At 39.0% G+C, this 19,032-nt stretch overlaps 1 protein-coding gene, 1 long non-coding RNA gene and 1 other non-coding gene across 4 annotated transcripts; 2 read left to right on the top strand and 1 right to left on the bottom strand.

The window, feature by feature from the left end:
- Positions 1–1,374: 1,374 nt before the first annotated feature.
- LOC104088426 (transcription factor PIF1-like) lies at positions 1,375–10,226 on the bottom strand. 2 transcript variants are annotated; one of them, XR_004504865.2, is made up of 9 exons: positions 9,469–10,226; positions 8,495–9,368; positions 5,435–5,533; positions 5,270–5,335; positions 5,111–5,176; positions 2,512–2,898; positions 2,032–2,110; positions 1,616–1,734; positions 1,375–1,523 (listed from the first exon to the last, which is right to left on the bottom strand). XR_004504865.2 is itself a non-coding variant. In XM_009593101.4 (8 exons), exons 1-8 carry the CDS (start codon positions 9,555–9,557, stop codon positions 1,730–1,732), a joined length of 1,665 nt encoding a protein of 554 aa, XP_009591396.1. In that variant the 5' UTR covers positions 9,558–10,226; the 3' UTR covers positions 1,560–1,729. The 2 variants fall into 2 exon arrangements, 1 of the variants encoding a protein (XP_009591396.1); XM_009593101.4 differs by lacking the exon at positions 1,375–1,523 and having other exon boundaries at positions 1,560–1,734.
- Positions 10,227–11,625: 1,399 nt separating this feature from the next.
- On the top strand, positions 11,626–18,566 carry LOC117278305 (uncharacterized). Its single transcript, XR_004508684.2, has 2 exons — positions 11,626–18,083; positions 18,162–18,566. It is a non-coding gene; the product is annotated as an uncharacterized lncRNA (long non-coding RNA).
- A 108-nt stretch (positions 18,567–18,674) lies between these two features.
- On the top strand, positions 18,675–18,781 carry LOC117278310 (small nucleolar RNA R71). Its single transcript, XR_004508685.1, has one exon. It is a non-coding gene; the product is annotated as a small nucleolar RNA R71 (small nucleolar RNA).
- The last annotated feature ends 251 nt before the right edge of the window (positions 18,782–19,032 follow it).

Here is a 19,032-nt window from a genome sequence, read left to right as displayed (position 1 = left end):
AAAGGTCGAGAATAGAAGAAAGTGACAAAGATTTGGTAGTTTTGAAGAAGCACTTTTGCAGAGGGGAATCACAGATTTGAGAATAAACTCAGAGGGTACGAAAAAAAACTTGAAAAATTTGGAAGATTGAAGATGTAAAAGTGATAAATAGTAAAAGGAAGGGCTATTTATAGATTAAAGCAATGTCGGTTCAATATCAGCGGTGGCCGACCACCGTCTGACATGCATTAAATGCCTTGAAAAACTAAATCGACGGGACATCTATCACGTGCGTCATGATCGAGCCCAATGTGAATGCCAGCTTATAATCTGATCGAACCGTTGTGAAATCATGTCGTTTCTCGCTACATCCTTCTCGAGAAACGAGGGGACTATCTGTGTACGGTAAAAATTGGTTAGTCCTTCGTACGAACTGGTTTAAATGGTAATACATTGGATTGGAGAAGCGTCTTCATAGTTTCAGGTTGACGTCCAAAGTCAGGTCACCAAGCTTCGAGCCCGAATGACCGATCAATGTCGAGCTCGATGTTATTATCAAGCTCGAATCCAAGTCGAACTATGATGCAAAGTAAAGTTATCGAGCTTATGATTCAGAGACCGACCAACACTGACCCCGAATCAATATAGGGATCCGAGTCAGAATCGAGCTCGAGTTAAGATCGAGAGCTCGAGTCAAGACCGAAAACTCGAATCAATATCGAGTTCACAGATAAGAGTCGTTGTAATTCCACTAGAGGAGAGAATCCTGATAGGAATTATGGAAAAACCGATTTGTCATGGGTCTTCCACTATGTATTTTTAATTATATCTAAAAGTAGAATCCTCCACTATAAAGAGGATGGCTACATTTTTGTAAAGGATAATTTTTTTTTTTGGCTTACATTGTAACTCAAACAGCATATACTCCTATATTGAAGAATTATTCTTTTAAACTTCATAAATTGATTCATCTTGCTTAGTCCCAAAAGTCATCTTCTTTCTAACCTCGTTTATTTTGCATTCTTTGCAATCTGTATTTGATGTTTCTATTTATCCTTACGATTTGTATTAAGCTATACCACGTAACCTTAGAACTACGTACAAATTCAACTCTATCCGTTTTTCGGGTAAACAAAATTACCCCATAATACCTCATGCATGCGGGCAATAAAATGGAGTTGTCGAAGTGAATTAATGGGATAGTGTCTATTGATTTGCACCCTAACTTAAAATGATGATCCGAAGTATCTAGCGGAAATGATTTGTGCTTAACGACTGTGGTTCGTCTTACCTTATTTTTGCAAGGTAGTAGTTGTTATGTCACAGAAAAGTAGAGAAAGAATATATCAAGCAATGCAGCTGATGTGTACCTCATTTTTGTGTACCAGAGTGAGATTATCATAAATATGTTTATATTTATCAATGCCTGCAGCAGTTAAAAGGGGCAGCACGCACATAAAATTTGGGGTGAAGCCTGGAAATGCTTAAAGCCTCTTCACCGGCTGAACATCATCCTTATGCCGGATCACTTGTGGTGTTAAACGCTGGCCACAAATTATATCCAAATGCTAAAATGGGAATGAGATTTCACGGGCCACAATATATAAAGCAAAATGAGTTCTGTAGTAATAATTACAAGTTAGTGGTGCTATATTTTGTATCAGCCAGCCGGTGCAGACTGCAGTGGATGTTCCTCTTACACTACAAAATTTAGTTTGTGAGAAGCTCTTACGTTCTGGCCCCAAGGTAATCAACCTGCAAATAAATAAGTAGTGAATAAAGTCAGAGTATGTAGGCCATTGAAATACTGCAGGAATATCCACTTGAACCAATATATTATTCTCAATGCCAAAGAACAATTGAGTTCTATCCTTACTTGTTGCTAAACGCATATATCAGAATATAAACCCATCAACAATCGTGTAGAATGCATTTTTTGGCACTATGACAGTGTCGAGCAATTTTTTTCTAGTTTCATCTCTTTAGTTTGTTGCATAAGAACCACCCCACTGTGGTATATATAAGAGCTATAGAATTTGAATGGTAGCTTACCAGATTGAGGATTCCCTGGATTTCCAACTTCTTTCCTGCTGCCGGGTTTATTGTTACCCTGCTGTTCTACTGCCTGATTCTGCATTTAAAAGCTAAGCATTAGACATGACAGGTGAGATCATTAGGGAAAACATAAGGAGCATATCAAAAGGAAAACATGAATTAACAGGCTCTGGTGGATGGCTCCAAGCTGCATCCATCCGATAAGTATTCACTTAATAAAACTCGTTTTGGCAAGATTATAGAAGTTCAATCTAGCAATAAAATATTCTAAGAGCAATTGACCTATGACCATGGTGAAAGTAATTCCTCATTGCAAGATGCAACGAGTGGATTTGTAGCTGGTGGTTTCTACAATGGACATTGTCATCACAATATGCAACAACTAGACTTTTCGATGGTGGTCGACTGGTTTCTACATGAACATAGTCGGCATGATAATAAATGAACTACGAACCAAGTAGAAGAGGAAGGACTTGCCTGCGGTAATTGCACCTGTGCCTGGTGGAGACCAAAAAACTGTTGATATGGATCATTAAAATTCGGAAGTCTTGGCTGGTTGGGATTATGTGCTACAAGTGGATGTAGCATTGGATCTTGCTGACTTGAGGCTTGCATCCTGGAAGGATCTGGTACTGGAACTGGTGGCAAATGAAACGGAGGCATAGGAAATCTAGGACCCATTCGTGCTGCTGCAGCTGCATTCTGCATCGCTGCACCTGGCAATAGAGGTGGATACGGCACCATTGGCCTGTTCATGCCAATCTCCATACCCATTCCCATACCCATGCCCATTCCCATAGCTGGCATGTACTGCTGCATTCCAGGATACATCATCGGGACCATGCCGCATCCCATGGACATCATCTGCAGACAAGCAGATATGATCAAACTATGTTTTGATTCGACTACAAATTCTTTTTTAAGATAAACAAGCAGGACTGTATCACCAGCTAGCTTCAGCATGCATATTACACAACCAGAGATAGGTTTAGAAATTATTTCCTTGACGCTGAACATTGTAAATCAGCTCAGACCAACTGCGAGCTGAAGATGCAGGTCAATAAGGAGAAGGATGAACCTTATTTTTAGCAATGAATGCCACTTCTAGAACAGGAGAAGGCAGTGAGAATATGAGGGGAGAACTTTTAGTGTTCACGATGTAACGCTGTAAGATTTGTGCATTGATCTATTTTTTCTATGTATTCAAATATACTAAGCTGAATGACATAGGTTTCTTGTTCCAGCAACAGCGTTAAGCTTTCCATTCAAGTCCAACTAAAATTCAGTAATAACATTTCAGCACCTTTCATGGAATTTAAATCAAGAGTGTGCTACAACTAAATTAACCAGTCAGCTCCACACAGAGTAGGATTTGATTAACAAGGAGTACTTAATTTCCACAAAGGAAAAAAAAACTTTTACAAGGTGAACCGCTCTTTTTGAGCAATTAATGGAAGTGCGGAAGAATTAACAACAGAATGGAGCCCAACAGGATTCTATCAAACAGTTTTTGAGGAAAAGCAGTGAATGACCTAGAGTGGCCCAGTTTGGTTAGCCCTGCCCTTAGTAAGTCAACTTCCAGATTTTGCCAATCTTACAGATAGAAGATGATGAAGAAGACCTGGATAATAACAACATGGGTCGTAGAATTAACTTAATTAATCTAGACACTGAAAAGTTTAGCAAATAAAGCATGAGCCCCAATTCAGTTAGCCCTTCCCTCAGTAGGTCAACAATCGACTTTTGTCAATCTTATAGATAGAAAACGACGAAGAAGAAAAAGAAAACCAGGATAATAACATGAGTCATAGAATTAACTTAATTAATCTAGACACTGAAAACATTAGCACATAAAGCATGAGAGTTTAATATAAAAAGGCCACATCTTCGTGGATTAAAATTCTATTTCCTCCTCCAACCATAGCAAGTGCAATCTCTTAGCAATAAATTGTTGGAAACTAAATAGTAAGCGGATATATAGTGAACATTAATATACTGTGTACTGTGTACATTACAATTTTGGAATCATTAGCATAAAATGAAAATACAGAATCGGAGTTATGGCCATACAAGTCCGTAATCAAACCACAAGCAGCGCTCGCAACTACATTTAAATAAGTTATACCACACAGAAACAAATAATTTCATACTTAGAATAACATAAGGGAACACACGTGCGCGCCGGTGGTTCGTGTATGTGCACATATATGCACATAAATACATAAAGTATATGAAAAATGTAATGTAATTTGATGCATAAGGAAGGCATGGGTAATAGGTTTCACTTTTACAAAAATCTGGTGCTGAAGAAAAGAGAAGACGAGTTTTGATTTTTCATTTAGGACAGTACAAGTAGGAAACAGACTAAGGCTGTAGTACTTGACTAGCATGCAAGTTCTTAAAATTTAGGCAATATCAAAAAACTGAATTAGAGTTATCCACATACTGCTACTGATAAAAAGTGTCCATGTACTGCTACATGAATTACAAATGCTGGTAATTCAGATTCTATATTTCTTAGATCTCGTACGATTGCTCCATTTGACTTTGTCACATGTACTGTACTTGTGAATGCGTTGCGCTGCGAAATAAGGATATTCTGATTGACTCTCAATAATCTAGTTACAATTACTACTTCCTATTAATACGATAAACAAGAAAAAGTGTGCTTTAAAAGAAAGGCTATAGTTTGAATACACAATGCTGACAACATAATTATAACTTAGCATAATGGAGAAAAAAAGTATTTGACCATACATAAACCATAAAGCAACGACTAGCGACTTGCAACCAAAAATGCACTAATATTTACAGTAAATAAGCTTTATATATTACTAGTAACATCTTGACTTTCTATTATTCACATTTAAGATGCAAGTAATAAGAGAATGAGGTTCTTGAGGTGTAAAATCATCCAATTTCCTGGTGGTTAAGCGTCAATTTTCTTTTAGGACTATAACAAATTATTCCCTCTTCAGCAAGGACTGTCAAATTCCTTTACTATTAAGAAATCGAACAAAAAGGGGTTGGAAGGTGTCAAGAGGCAATACACGAAGAAGAATGTTAACAAATATACCTGCACTTGCAATTGCAGTGATTTCAAATACTCAATTGCCTCATCCAGCATTGAAGCTTTGTCTGTCTGAAATTCAACAAAAGATTAACTTAAATATATTAAGAGGACAGTAAACTATCTGTTCAAGACATTCTAGACAATTCAAAGAAGAGGTCAAACCTTGTTACAGCGTGGTATCAGTTCCTGCAGAGCCCTCATCTTCTCATTTATTCTGTCTCGACGTCTCTGTGGTGATTGGTACATTGGCGTGTTGATTAAAGAGTCAAACAAGAAAAAGCAGTTGAATTATCAACACCCTCAACTAAACAATTCCACAATACTTACCCTTTCCGAAAGATTATGGACCTCTGCAGCACGAGATCTCTTTGTAGATGCTGAACCACGAGCATGCTTCTTTGTATCACCAGACTCAAATTCAGCCTCCTAGTGCAGTTGAGATATAAGTTAATGAAGCATTAACAGCAAAATCGGGTCATCATAAATCTATCAAAGAAAATACTTGAAGCAGACTCAAATGTTCAAAAATAAGATTGATCGGAACATCTGGTCTGCTTCAGAGGATTGCAGTTATATATGATGGGGTAAACTCAACAGAAAGGAAGAATTTGTTCTCAAAAGGAAGAATTTGTTCTCTTTCTCCCGCAAGACAAAGCATCACAAATGTCGGAGTTAACAATCACAGAAATGTTTACCGTGATCTCTCAAAAAATAAGATCACATATGCTCTCCGGGGAAGAGAGAAGGTAAAAGTGGGCCAGCTATTGCCAGTGTACCTCGACCCCCACAACTTTTTTTGAAAAGTTCTTTCTACCTCCTCCTTGTAGTTATTACAGTTATATTCCAAAAAACCATGTCATTTTCTTGGCATTCATGAGTTCTCCTTTGCTCCCGGTCGTCGCTAACCTCAGAAAGTGTTTCAACTTCAATATATCGCACTTTTTCTCTTTAATCAACTTCATTTGTTTTTTCTGGGAAAATAATCAATTTTACCAATTACTCATTGTATCATTCTGTAGAATCTAATCAAGTGTCACTAAAGCTGCTAAGTAATACACCGAAGCAATAAACAGAGGATAAAGATCAATGTTATTAATACATCCCGAAAAATGCTACGAGTCTTATTGGAACAAATTTGTTACCCTGTCAAAGGGGAAAAAAATAGTTCTTTACAGGTTCGGCTGGTACAACTTAGTACACTCTATACAATCTAGAATCAGGAAAAGGAGCTCTGAAGTGAGCTTCACCAGATGTACTGATTATGGAACTGATGAGGTATCTTGTTAAAACAGTTATGCAATCCTACTGAGGAACTTTCAGACATTTCAAAGTTCAAAGAGAGCTAAGAAAGTTCAAAGAGAGTTGAAAAATAAATGAATTTCTATTGCTTTGGGCAGAAGTCGGATCAATTCGGTTGCAAAGGAAGTTCAACTCTGCCCGCTCAAAGTTGCCTCATTCGACCAAACTACCACCGCTGTGATTTGTAATATGAAACATGATGAAATTAAGTGCTCCCTCCGCTCCAAATAGAATGATTATTATCTCCTTATTATTCAGTTAAAAAAGAATAACACATTTTTAAATTTGAAAACAATTAATCTTTTCATTATATCCAATCCAAACAAATAGTATTATGGTATGTTTAAAATTATAAATTTCAAAAGTCTTATAGCTAAACAAATGCATATGACATGTTAAAACCACAAGTTTCATGTCTTCCTTTCTTTTTTAAATTTTATACCTAATCAAACTACATCACTCAAAATTGAAACCGAGGAAGTATACAGCTAACCGTGCTATATTACTCCACCGGACAGAGAATTCCGAGGCAACTAGTTCACAACTTTCCTTTGCTTAGTCATTAGAGTATAATTCTTTTCCAAGCTGCCCCCAACTATTCCAAGTCCCTTATGGTAACCAGCCAGGACTAATTTTACCTTACTTGTCAAACAAACTTTATTCATTAGATGATACTACTACTTAACTATTTGCAGCGCTGCTGTATTAAATTAAACCTTTTCTTATAATTAGCCATTTGACCCCAAGGTGAAGGTGTGGAAAACAAGACGTAAAATAGTTTAAGAAGGTTATTAAAGATTCCTTTTATTTACGTACTAGTACTAGTATCTTGGTACTCGTGAAACTGGGATTTTAATTATTGCGACTGCTGGGTCACCAAACGGTCAGCACACCATAGGGTTAGGCTGATTTCAAGGAAACATTCACATTCAGGTACAGCCCCCTCTGAAGCCGCCCTGTTCCATGATTAACACAGACAATGGGACAAAGTGGAAAACAGTCCCGTGACTTTACGCTTAAAATGAAAAAAAAAATCTGGAGGTGCACTGTCACCTATTTAGTCATAAACAAATACTCCATCCCTTTTTAATATATGTGAACTCATTTAACTGAGCACGAAATTTAAGAAAAGAGAAGACTTTTGAATTTGTGGTGTAAAATAAAACACATATATTTTGTGTGACTATAAATCATTGCATAAAGGTAAATTATTTTCAAATAAGGAAAGAGATCATTCTTTTTGGCACATACTAAAAAGGAAATAAGTTCACATAAATTGAAACGGAGGGAGTAATACCCAATTCCAGGATGCGTTTTTCTTTTTTTGCTATGTTAAAATGAATACTCCTTTGTTCCAATTTAAGTGAACGTGTTTGATTGAGCACAAAGTTTACAAAAATGAAGATTTTTGAAATTTGTAATCCTAAACAAGTCAAAATGGGACCTAGAGTATTTGTGTGATTATAAAAACGTAGAATTGAATGTTTAAATTAAATTATTTTCAAATGTAGAAAGGACTTATTCTTTTTTGGAATGAAGCAAAAAGGAAATAAGCTCACATAACTTGAAATGGACGGAGTATCATTTTTTATTTTTAAAATAACTTATAAATATTTAACACTTGATTTATATCACAAATTTTAAAATAATTACTGTATTTCTTTTTTAAATAGGATGCCCAATTAAATCGCACCACATAAGTTGGTACGAGGAACTAGCATTTTAGAAGTACTTAAAATATTCAAAGATTTTCTTGAAGAACAAGTACCGTTTTTCACTTTCAACGAAATATTGACGGCAAACACAAACCTAGATGGTAGATGCTATAAAACATTTTTTTGGTTTAGTGATTAGACACGTGTCATGGACTATGACACCCAAATGAACCATAGCCACAAATAATGGGCTCGGAGCCTGTTAAGCATAAGCAGATGACGTGGCCAATGAGAAAATCCCTCCTAAGGCTAAAATGCACCGTAAGTTAGATATTCTTGCGAGCCACGAAAAACGACAGCACCCGATATAGACAGGTACAGGTGCGAGTAATTGGGAATTACAAAGGAAGAAAACAACAAATTAACTGCTCACCTCATTCTGACCATCCCCATCGTTCGTTTCTCTTCCTTTACGTTTCCGATCATTCGATGCCGCAGCCGTCGGTGTCGCCAACGCCGCCGTTTGCGACGGCGGTGGTTCAGCGCTGGTGTTTATACTGTTTCCTGAGCCGGGAGATGACGTCACCGAAAGCTCACATGTCGCCGCCGGTTCCCTAATTGCCGTTGACGCAGTCGCAGTTCCGTTGACATTTACAGCTCCACATCCTACATTTCCGCCGGGAACCGGTACTACATTATCCGCTACGTATGAAACCCTAGATTCAGGCCCTGAAATTGGAGTTTCGTTTGATTCCACGACCGTTGATTCTCTAGGTGACTTGCTCGAATTTGACGGACCAAGTTCTGACCTTGTTCGACTAGGCAATCGCGAGAAGTGTCCGAAGTTCTGGAACCGATGTGAGCTTTCAGTGCCGGGACGTCTAGCAGGAGGAGGTATAGGCGGTCGAGGAGCCACTGCAATCGGCGCTGCTGGGGATGGTTGCGGCGGAGGTGGACGGATCTCCACCGTGGGCGTACGGATTTCTCGCGGCAGCGCAGCGGTTGTAACGGTTGCGCTCGGTGTGGAATAAAGGAGATCGGCGTAAAGATCACGTTCGAAGGAGGAGTCATCGAGTGGGTAGTGAAGCCATGAGGCCATCTCGTCCTCTTGCATAAACAGCTGTTGCGGTGTAGTTGTTTCCTCTACATGTCGGATCTCTCTACTGACAGCTTGTTCGGAGGGAATAAGCGCATCACCGCTACCACCGCCGTTACTAATGTGAGATTTCTTCAGAGATCTTTGATTTTGGCTCTGCATAACCACTTGTCCATTATGCCACAATAGTTCCATGATATCGTCTTCCACCCTGTGAAACCATTATAAAAGGCAAAAACTCTTCACTTCAATCACAAATCAGAAAACCTTTCATTTAAATCAAAAAACATTAAAAAGTGCGTAAAGCTTACATTGCAGACTTTTTAGGTCTGGTAAGACCAGAAGAAGTAGGAATAGTGTAGTCACCATCCATATCAAAATCAGGAACTGAATGATTCATCTTATGCAGCTCAGCTTAAATTTCCCCGAAAAAGAAAATTGATCAAATTTCAAAATCGACTACACAGTGGCAACAACCAGTCCTAAACTCACCATAACACTCGAGTGTATTAACACCGCTCATAAATCTACCAAATCCCAATGATTCAAAAAGCTTCTTTAACCTCCATCTATAGAAGACAGAGTTAGCTCAAAAATAGAATGAAAAAGGCAACCTTTTTGGTACTCTTTAATATGGTACTGTACTCTGTAGCAATTTTTCTGATTTGTTGGGGTTGAAAATGGAGAGACACAGAGGATTGATTGAGAGGAGCAGAGAGCGAGAAGGTGGGCGATTTTGGGCGTGAGTGTGAGTACTTTCCTCTTTCTGTTCTTTCCTTTCCTTTTTTCTTTTCTTTTTCTTTTTTTGTTTCTTGGTATTTGCCTTTATTGTTAATGTCCTTTGCAAGATAGATAAGGTGCTTCTCTCTCTTTCCTCTCTCGCCTTTAATCTTCGAATAAAAATAGGAAGGAAAAAGACGAAATTGTTTTTTGACACTATTGCATCGGACGCAGTTCTTTCACTGTCATATAAACACAATTCCCCACCTGTTTCAATCAAGCAGCTTATCATCAACTACTCTAGAACTCTTTTCTCCACAACTTGGATCTTTTACATTTTCGCCCCAATAAAGGAAAAACACTTACAAATGTGAAAATAATATGGAAACTTTGCAATATACGTATTTGGATTGAAAACCGACTCAAATTTTCATGTTGGTTTTTGAATCAGCTCGTTTAAAGTTTAGTACTTTTTCTAACTTGATTATGTAAGCATATTTAAAACTGCTTAGTGACAGAGCGACTGCTTTGCTTGGATGAAGAGTCGCTCATTTGTTTGGTGGGCCCCACTCTAGATTAGAATTTGTACGGTAATATCTCTAACATTATTGGTTAATAAGATAAACCCGATAAAGACATAATATATGACTTCATATTTGGATAATTTTGGTTTTCCAAGTAAAATGTATTATTTAACGTGTACATACTTTAATGATTAGAACAAAAGTGCATCTATAATAACCAAAAGGAACGTGATAATTTATGTTGTACAGTCGAAGTGTTATGTAATGCTCCATAAAATAATCTGCTAAGTACATGTCTAAGATACTCTTACCGTTGTTTATTACTTAAAAAATACCTTTAATTAGTCCACAAAAGTTAAAAAGTAGCGATTGCTCTGTATAATAGCATTATCTATTGTGGATGCTCCAATAATATAAGCTGATTCGGGCGTGAGCAGTCGTTTAATTATAGCTTTAAGCTGAAAATGACATCTAACGGTACCTGTCTGTCTCTTAAAATAATTATCTTGATCTCTTATTCGTTTGTTGATATCTACATATATTATTTTCGCATGGTTCAACTACTAATCATTAAAATTTGATACTAAGTAATTGGGTCCTTTCATTATCTCAAAACGTAAAGTACCACTTTTTTTCCTCTTCTTTTTTAAAGATTTGGATACAGTTGAATTTGTCAAAGTCGTGTGAAATCAAAATGAGGAACGTGGTTGAGAATGTAAGCTACTCCTTGCTTTCGTGCTATAGCATAATTCTTAGGATATGTCACTGAAGCTAGGTCCAAGTATATCGAATAGTGTTCTAAGAATTGAATATATATTTCTGTCCTCTGAAGCTGACATTTCAAAATGATTTACTATGTTCTTGTGGCATAACTCAAGAAGTGGTATGTTATTCTTGTTTGACAAAAAATATAACTCTTGATTCAAATAATTAAATTGATGTGATTATGGGTTAAATTTAGTTAACAATAATATTTTTAGATATAGCTTCCAAGGGTGGGATAAAGCCAGATAGATTTGGTCGAATAGTGATAGCAGTATGCAATAACTATTCCAAATCAGAGGCGGATCCATAATTTGAAGTTTATGGGTTCCTATAACGATCTCGAGTTATATATATAATAATAACTGGGTTCCCAATCAGATTTTTATAGATATTTAATGAATTTCTTAATACAAATATAGGATTTGAGCGAAAGCTACTGGGTTCACGGGAACCCACAACCCTAAAGCTGGATCCGCCCCTGCTCCAAATGCATTAACAACAATGTAGCATTTAATGGCAATGAATAACAATAAATGACATTTAAGTAAATAGGATGAATGATTCACCCAATAAATGATGAACTAGATGGTTGTTCCTCCTGCCAATGATGGGTGGCAGACAAATCCTTGAATGCTTGAGTTATTCTCGGATCTGATGGAAAAATATGGAATAATACAGACAAGAATCTTAGTGAAAATGCGGTGTTTATATCTTAGAGAGAGAGAAAGAGAATCGTTTTTGTCAAAGTGTCTTATTACAAATGAATATCACATGCCTCACATCATTGTCTCCTTTTCTCTTTATATGAGACATATTCCTAGTAATCCCTAATAGTACAATTGTAGAAAATATCTACTAGAATATTCTCTTTAATATCCTATTTTGAAAACTAGCCGTTACAGCTTTATCAACGGTGTTCGACCTCGACTATTATTGTCGCCGACTCTTCGGTTATGAGTCTTGCTACTTCCTGATCCACCTCGACTAACCACGACTCGAGAAGTCTTTCTTTAGTGTTATCTTATCTTAAATATTCTAGGGCAGATTTGACCCATGCAGTTAGTCCCTCCGCTTATTGAGGCCGGCCTCGGGCAGACTTGATGAGCAGATTCTGTTCATTGCAGCCGAAACGATTGGACGAGTTGATCAGGTCGTGATGATTGAGGCGAGCTGGCAACGTGGCCCTTCGTGAGCCGCTCATTATGGAGTTGTGCTGTCCATGAATCAAGGTGACGTCATGACCTCGTGCGTCATCATGATGCGTATTCTCGATGTGTCGCTTCATTTTGTGTGGGACTCCTGAATGGTCCTACCGCTTCGATTCCGCTGCCAGGTAATGATGAGCCAATTTCTCGATTATGTCGCCTGAATTCCTATAAATAGAGACGTGAGGGTGTAATTCCAAACTTTACAGACTTCCTGCAGCGAAACTCTATATCTTCTTCTTCCTTTTCCGTTGTTGTGCATCTTTTCCCTTGGTTCCAGCGATTCTTATCGTTTTTAATCCTATATTGTTCGATACATTCCTCTCTTTCGTTGAAAACATGTCTAATGTACCTTCTGACTCCAGGGAGGGAACTGACCCGGTCCCTCTAGCGATAGTTTTTCCTCCTTATGCGGAGAGCGTTCCCACTATTGTTAAGGACGGAAGCTTCCCGATGGTGGAAGAGATAGTTCCTCGTAACCCCGACGCCAAGTTTGATTTCTTGAAATTGCTTGAAGCCGAACCCAGAACCTTTAAGTCAGCGATGAAGGAGGTTGATTTGTTAGAGCTTCAGGCTAAATACGGCCTTCCCGATCACGTCTAGTTGATCCCTGCCGGGTGGGATGCGGTGCAGGACCACCGTCTTGGGTATTGCGTATTCTACGCCTACCCCTTTCACGACGGCTACGCTCTTCCTCTCCTTCCGCTGGCGGAGGAATTTTGTCGCTTCTATGGCGTTTGCCCGGCTCAGCTCGCGCCGTATGTCTACAAGCTCATAAGGATGCTTACCAAGTTTGCGAAGTTAGCCGGGGTCGAGATCACACTTCGATACTTGATGCACCTATTCGCCCCCAGCTTTTATAGGGGGACGATGCTGAACCTTCGCCACCGAGGAGGCAAGTGCCTGTGGTGAAGATGGACGACAAGGCTAACCTCCAGTTCTGGCACAACCCCAAAAATACCAATTTCTAGGTTTTTCTTCAAAACCCCAAATTTCTATTAATTTCCATTAATTTTCATGCCAAAATTCGTATATAAACCAAGTATTTAACTTGCAATATATAGGAATCACTTACCTTGACATAAATGATGAAAATGGAACTCCAAAATCGCTCCTAGGTCGACTCCTATGGAGGAAATGAGATTAAATGAGCCAAACCCATTTTATCAAACTTATACACTGCCCAAGCGACCCTTCATCGCATTCGCGAGACCCCATCGCGTTCGCGATGAACAAAATTCTCAGAAATCATTTTCAAACTCTTCTCAGACAGCCTCTAGTATAATGGTCATAACTCTTTGTACGAAACTCCAAATCACAAATGGTTTGACATTCTGGAAACTAGACATCAAGGGCTATAACTTTCATATGATGATCATCTCACAATTCCTTATAGATTTTGAGAGATAGGCTGTCAAAGTCAGCCCTGTGAAATACAAATTTCTTCATCTTCCTGGACAGCCTGTAGTATACCATCCATAACCTTTTGTACACAAATCCAAATTCTAAATGGTTTACCTTTCTGAAAACTAGACACAATGGGCTACAATTTTTATTTTTGTATTATCTCTAAATTACTTATAGATTGTGAGATATGAGCCTCTGAAGTCAGACCTGCGGAACAGAAAATTTCTTTTTCGCGAACGCGAAGAAAAAAATCCCAGAAGCCAAATCGTTCTGCGCGAACGCGAGAGGATCCTCACGTACGCGAAGAACAACACCAGACACCAGCATCAGCTATTGCAAAACAGCCCTGAAATGATCCAAAACCACCCCGAAACACACCCGAGGCCCCCGAGACCCCGTCCAATTATACCAACCAGTCCCATAACATAACACAAACTTGCTCGAGGCCTCAAATGACATCGAACAACAGCAAAATTATGAATCACACCCCAATGCAAGCTTAATGAACTTTAGAACTTCAAACTTTTACATTCGATTTCGGAACATATCAAATCACGTTCGATTGACCTCAAATTTTGCACACAAGTCACATTCGACACTACAGACCTACTCTAACTTCCGGAAACGGAATCCGACCCCAATATCAAAAAGTCCACTTCCGGTCAAACTTCTCAAAAACCTTCAAATTTCTAGCTTTAGCCAAATGACTCCAAAATGACCTATGGACCTCCGAATCCACTTCCGGACGCGCTCCCAATACCAGAATCACCATACAGAGCTATACCCATACTCGGAATCCCAAACGGACATCGATAACCTTAAAATTCACTTCAACCCAAATTTATGAAATTCTTCCAAAATGCTAACTTTCACAATAGGTGCCGAAACACTCACGTGTTATCCAAAACCCGATATGGACATACGCCCAAGTCCGAAATCATCATACGAACTTGTTAGAACCTTCAAATCTCGATTCTGATATCGTTTACTCAAAAATCCAACTTTAGTCAATTCTTCTAACTTAAAGCTTCTGAAATGAGAATTTTCTTTCCAGATCAACTCTAAACTTCCAAAATTTCAATTCTGACCATGCGTGCAAGTCATAATACCTGAAGTGAAACTACTCGTGGCCTCAAACTGCTAAACGACGTGCTAGGGCTCAAAACGACAGGTCGGGTCGTTACAGCCGGTCTCGCTCTCCGGGTGAGTGCTTAGTGTTTTGTCCTTTTCTTTGTTGGCAGGGGTGTTTTCATGTTTGCCTTACTCTTTTTTTTTTTGCAGACTGTGATTTTGGAGATTGAAAGTGCCCGAAGATTGAAAAATCTTTGAGGATTTTGAGCACCATTTAGGTTACTCCATTGGAATCTTTGATGTTTTTGTGCCATGTGACTGCCGAATGGATAATTGGTTCTATAACCAATAACATTTACTTATTCTTCATTCTGTGTTGAAGCTTGACACTCATGATTGGTATGATTACCTCCATAAACGTCACAATTCTCATGTTGAGATGATGATTGAATATTCTAGGGCAGATTTGACCCATGCAGTTAGTCCCTCCGCTTATTGAGGCCGGCCTCGGGCAGATTTGATGAGCAGATTATGTTCATTGCAGCCGAAACGATTGGACGAGTTGATCAAGTCGTGATGTTTGAGGCGAGATGGCAACGTGGCCCTTCGTGAGCCGCTTATTATGGAGTTGTGCTGTCCATGAATCAAGGTGACGTCATGACCTCGTGCGTCATCATGATGCGTATTCTCGATGCGTCGCTTCATTTTGTGTGGGACTCCTGAATGGTCCTGCCGCTTCGATTCCGCTGCCAGGTAATGATGAGCCAATTTCTCGATTATGTCGCCTGAATTCCTATAAATAGAGACGTGAGGGTGTAATTCCAAACTTTACAGACTTCCTGCAGCGAAACTCTATATCTTCTTCTTCCTTTTCCGTTGTTGTGCATCTTTTCCCTTGGTTCCAGCGAGTCTTATCGTTTTTAATCCTATATTGTTCGATACCTTCCTCTCTTTCGTTGAAAACATGTCTAATGTACCTTCTGACTCCAGGGAGGGAACTGACCCGGTCCCTCTAGCGATAGTTTTTCCTCCTCATGCGGAGAGCGTTCCCACTGTTGTTAAGGACGGAAGCTTCCCGATGGTGGAAGAGATAGTTCCTCGTAACCCCGACGCCAAGTTTGATTTCTTGAAATTGCCTGAAGCTGAACCCAGAACCTTTAAGTCAGCGATGAAGGAGGTTGATTTGTTAGAGCTTCAGGATAAATACGGCCTTCCGATCACGTCTAGTTGATCCCTGCCGGGTGGGATGCGGTGCAGGACCACCGTCTTGGGTATTGCGTATTCTACGCCTACCCCTTTCACGACGGCTACGCTCTTCCTCTCCTTCCGCTGGCGGAGGAATTTTGTCGCTTCTATGGCGTTTGCCCGGCTCAGCTCGCGCCGTATGTCTACAAGCTCATAAGGATGCTTACCAAGTTTGCGGAGTTAGCCGGGGTCGAGATCACACTTCGATACTTGATGCACCTATTCGCCCCCAACTTTTATAGGGGGACGATGCTGAACCTTCGCCACCGAGGAGGCAAGTGCCTGTGGTGAAGATGGACGACAAGGCTAACCTCCAGTTCTGGCACAACCCCAAAAATACCAATTTCTAGGTTTTTCTTCAAAACCCCAAATTTCTATTAATTTCCATTAAATTTCATGCCAAAATTCGTATATAAACCAAGTATTTAACTTGCAATATATAGGAATCACTTACCTTGACATAAATGATGAAAATGGAACTCCAAAATCGCTCCTAGGTCGACTCCTATGGAGAAAATGAGATTAAATGAGCCAAACCCATTTTATCAAACTTATACACTGCCCAAGCGACCCCTCATCGCATTCGCGAGACCCCATCGCGTTCGCGATGAACAAAATTCTCAGAAATCATTTTCAAACTCTTCTCAGACAGTCTCTAGTATAATGGTCATAACTCTTTGTACGAAACTCCAAATCACAAATGGTTTGACTTTCTGGAAACTAGACATCAAGGGCTATAACTGTCATATGATGATCATCTCACAATTCCTTATAGATTTTGAGAGATAGGCTGTCAAAGTCAGCCCTGTGAAATACAAATTTCTTCATCTTCCTGGACAGCCTGTAGTATACCATCCATAACCTTTTGTACACAAATCCAAATTCTAAATGGTTTACCTTTATGAAAACTAGACACAATGGGCTACAATTTTTATTTTTGTATTATCTCTAAATTACTTATAGATTGTGAGATATGAGCCTCCGAAGTCAGACCTGCGGAACAGAAAATTTCTTCTTCGCGAACGCGAAGAAAAAAATCCCAGAAGCCAAATCGTTCTGCGCGAACGCGAGAGGATCCTCGCGTACGCGAAGAACAACACCAGACACCAGCATCAGCTATTGCAAAACAGCCCCGAAATGATCCAAAACCACCCCGAAACACACCCGAGGCCTCCGAGACCCCGTCCAATTATACCAACCAGTCCCATAACATAACACAAACTTGCTCGAGGCCTCAAATGACATCGAACAACATCAAAATTATGAATCACACCCCAATGCAAGCTTAATGAACTTTAGAACTTCAAACTTTTACATTCGATTCCGGAACATATCAAATCACGTTCGATTGACCTCAAATTTTGCACACAAGTCACATTCTACATTACAGACCTACTCTAACTTCCGGAATCGGAATCCGACCCCAATATCAAAAAGTCCACTTCCGGTCAAACTTCTCAAAAACCTTCAAATTTCTAGCTTTAGCCAAATGACTCCAAAATGACCTATGGACATCCGAATCCACTTCCGGACGCGCTCCCAATACCAGAATCACCATACAGAGCTATACCCATACTCGGAATCCCAAACGGACATCGATAACCTTAAAATTCACTTCAACCCAAATTTATGAAATTCTTCCAAAATGCTAACTTTCACAATAGGTGCCGAAACACTCACGGGTTATCCAAAATCCGATATCGACATACGCCCAAGTCCGAAATCATCATACGAACTTGTTAGAACCTTCAAATCCCGATTCTGATATCGTTTACTCAAAAATCCAACTTTAGTCAATTCTTCTAACTTAAAGCTTCTAAAATGAGAATTTTCTTTCCAGATCAACTCTAAATTTCCAAAATTTCAATTCTGACCATGCGTGCAAGTCATAATACCTGAAGTGAAACTACTCGTGGCCTCAAACTGCTAAACGACGTGCTAGGGCTCAAAACGACAGGTCGGGTCGTTACAGCCGGTCTCGCTCTCCGGGTGAGTGCTTAGTGTTTTGTCCTTTTCTTTGTTGGCAGGGGTGTTTTCATGTTTGCCTTACTCTTTTTTTTTTTGCAGACTGTGATTTTGGAGATTGAAAGTGCCCGAAGATTGAAAAATCTTTGAGGATTTTCAGCACCATTTAGGTTACTCCATTGGAATCTTGGATGTTTTTGTGCCATGTGACTGCCGAATGGATAATTGGTTCTATAACCAATAACATTTACTTATTCTTCATTCTGTGTTGAAGCTTGACACTCATGATTGGTATGATTACCTCCATAAACGTCACAATTCTCATGTTGAGATGATGATTGAGTATTTACCTGAAAGGCCTCAACTTTTTGTGTCAGAGTTGCAATTTGTTGCGCTAATGAATTCCAAGCTTCAGCTTGATTGATTCTTGTTGCTTTCTTAACAATCATTCTGTTAGAGGGCCATTGAACATCATTTTCTGAAATTTCATTGAACAATTGCATGGCTTGCGCTATGGTTTTGCTCATTATGGATCCTCCTGATGCTGCATTAATAATATTTCTAGCATAAGGTTTAAGACCATGATAAAAAATATATAAAATGTCAAGATCTTGGATACCATGGTGTGGGCATTTTTTTAGCATTGCTTTTAATCATTCCCATGCTTGGTATATAGATTCAATATCTGTTTGCAAGAAATTATTGATTTCTTGCTTTATTTTAAATGTTTTTGCGGGTGAAATATTTATTAAGAAATTTCTGAGTCATTTGGTCCCATGTAGTTATTGAACCTCTTGGCAGACTTCGCAAACATATTTTGGCTTCACCTTTTAATGAAAAAGTAATAAACCGCAACCTGATAGCGTCTGTTGTGACTCCATTATACCTGCAAGTTTTAACTAGTTCAAGAAAATCAATTAGATGGGTGTGGGGATCTTCACTCACATCACCAGTAAACTGACATGACTACAGA

The sequence above is a fragment of the Nicotiana tomentosiformis genome, chromosome 1 (assembly GCF_000390325.3).
Source record: "Nicotiana tomentosiformis chromosome 1, ASM39032v3, whole genome shotgun sequence".
Lineage (NCBI taxonomy): Eukaryota > Viridiplantae > Streptophyta > Magnoliopsida > Solanales > Solanaceae > Nicotiana > Nicotiana tomentosiformis.
This window is presented reverse-complemented; position numbering and strand designations above follow the sequence as displayed.

What these genes read in the sequence shown, in the direction of transcription:
- LOC104088426 (XM_009593101.4), bottom strand. Translation starts at nt 9,557, where the DNA reads ATGAATCATTCAGTTCCTGATTTTGATATGGATGGTGACTACACTATT. An exon ending in AGACCTAAAAAGTCTGCAAT is followed by an intron (nt 9,369 to 9,468) that starts GTAAGCTTTACG and finishes ATGGTTTCACAG; the next exon opens with GGTGGAAGACGATATCATGG. An exon ending in TCCATAATCTTTCGGAAAGG is followed by an intron (nt 5,336 to 5,434) that starts GTAAGTATTGTG and finishes CAATCACCACAG; the next exon opens with AGACGTCGAGACAGAATAAA.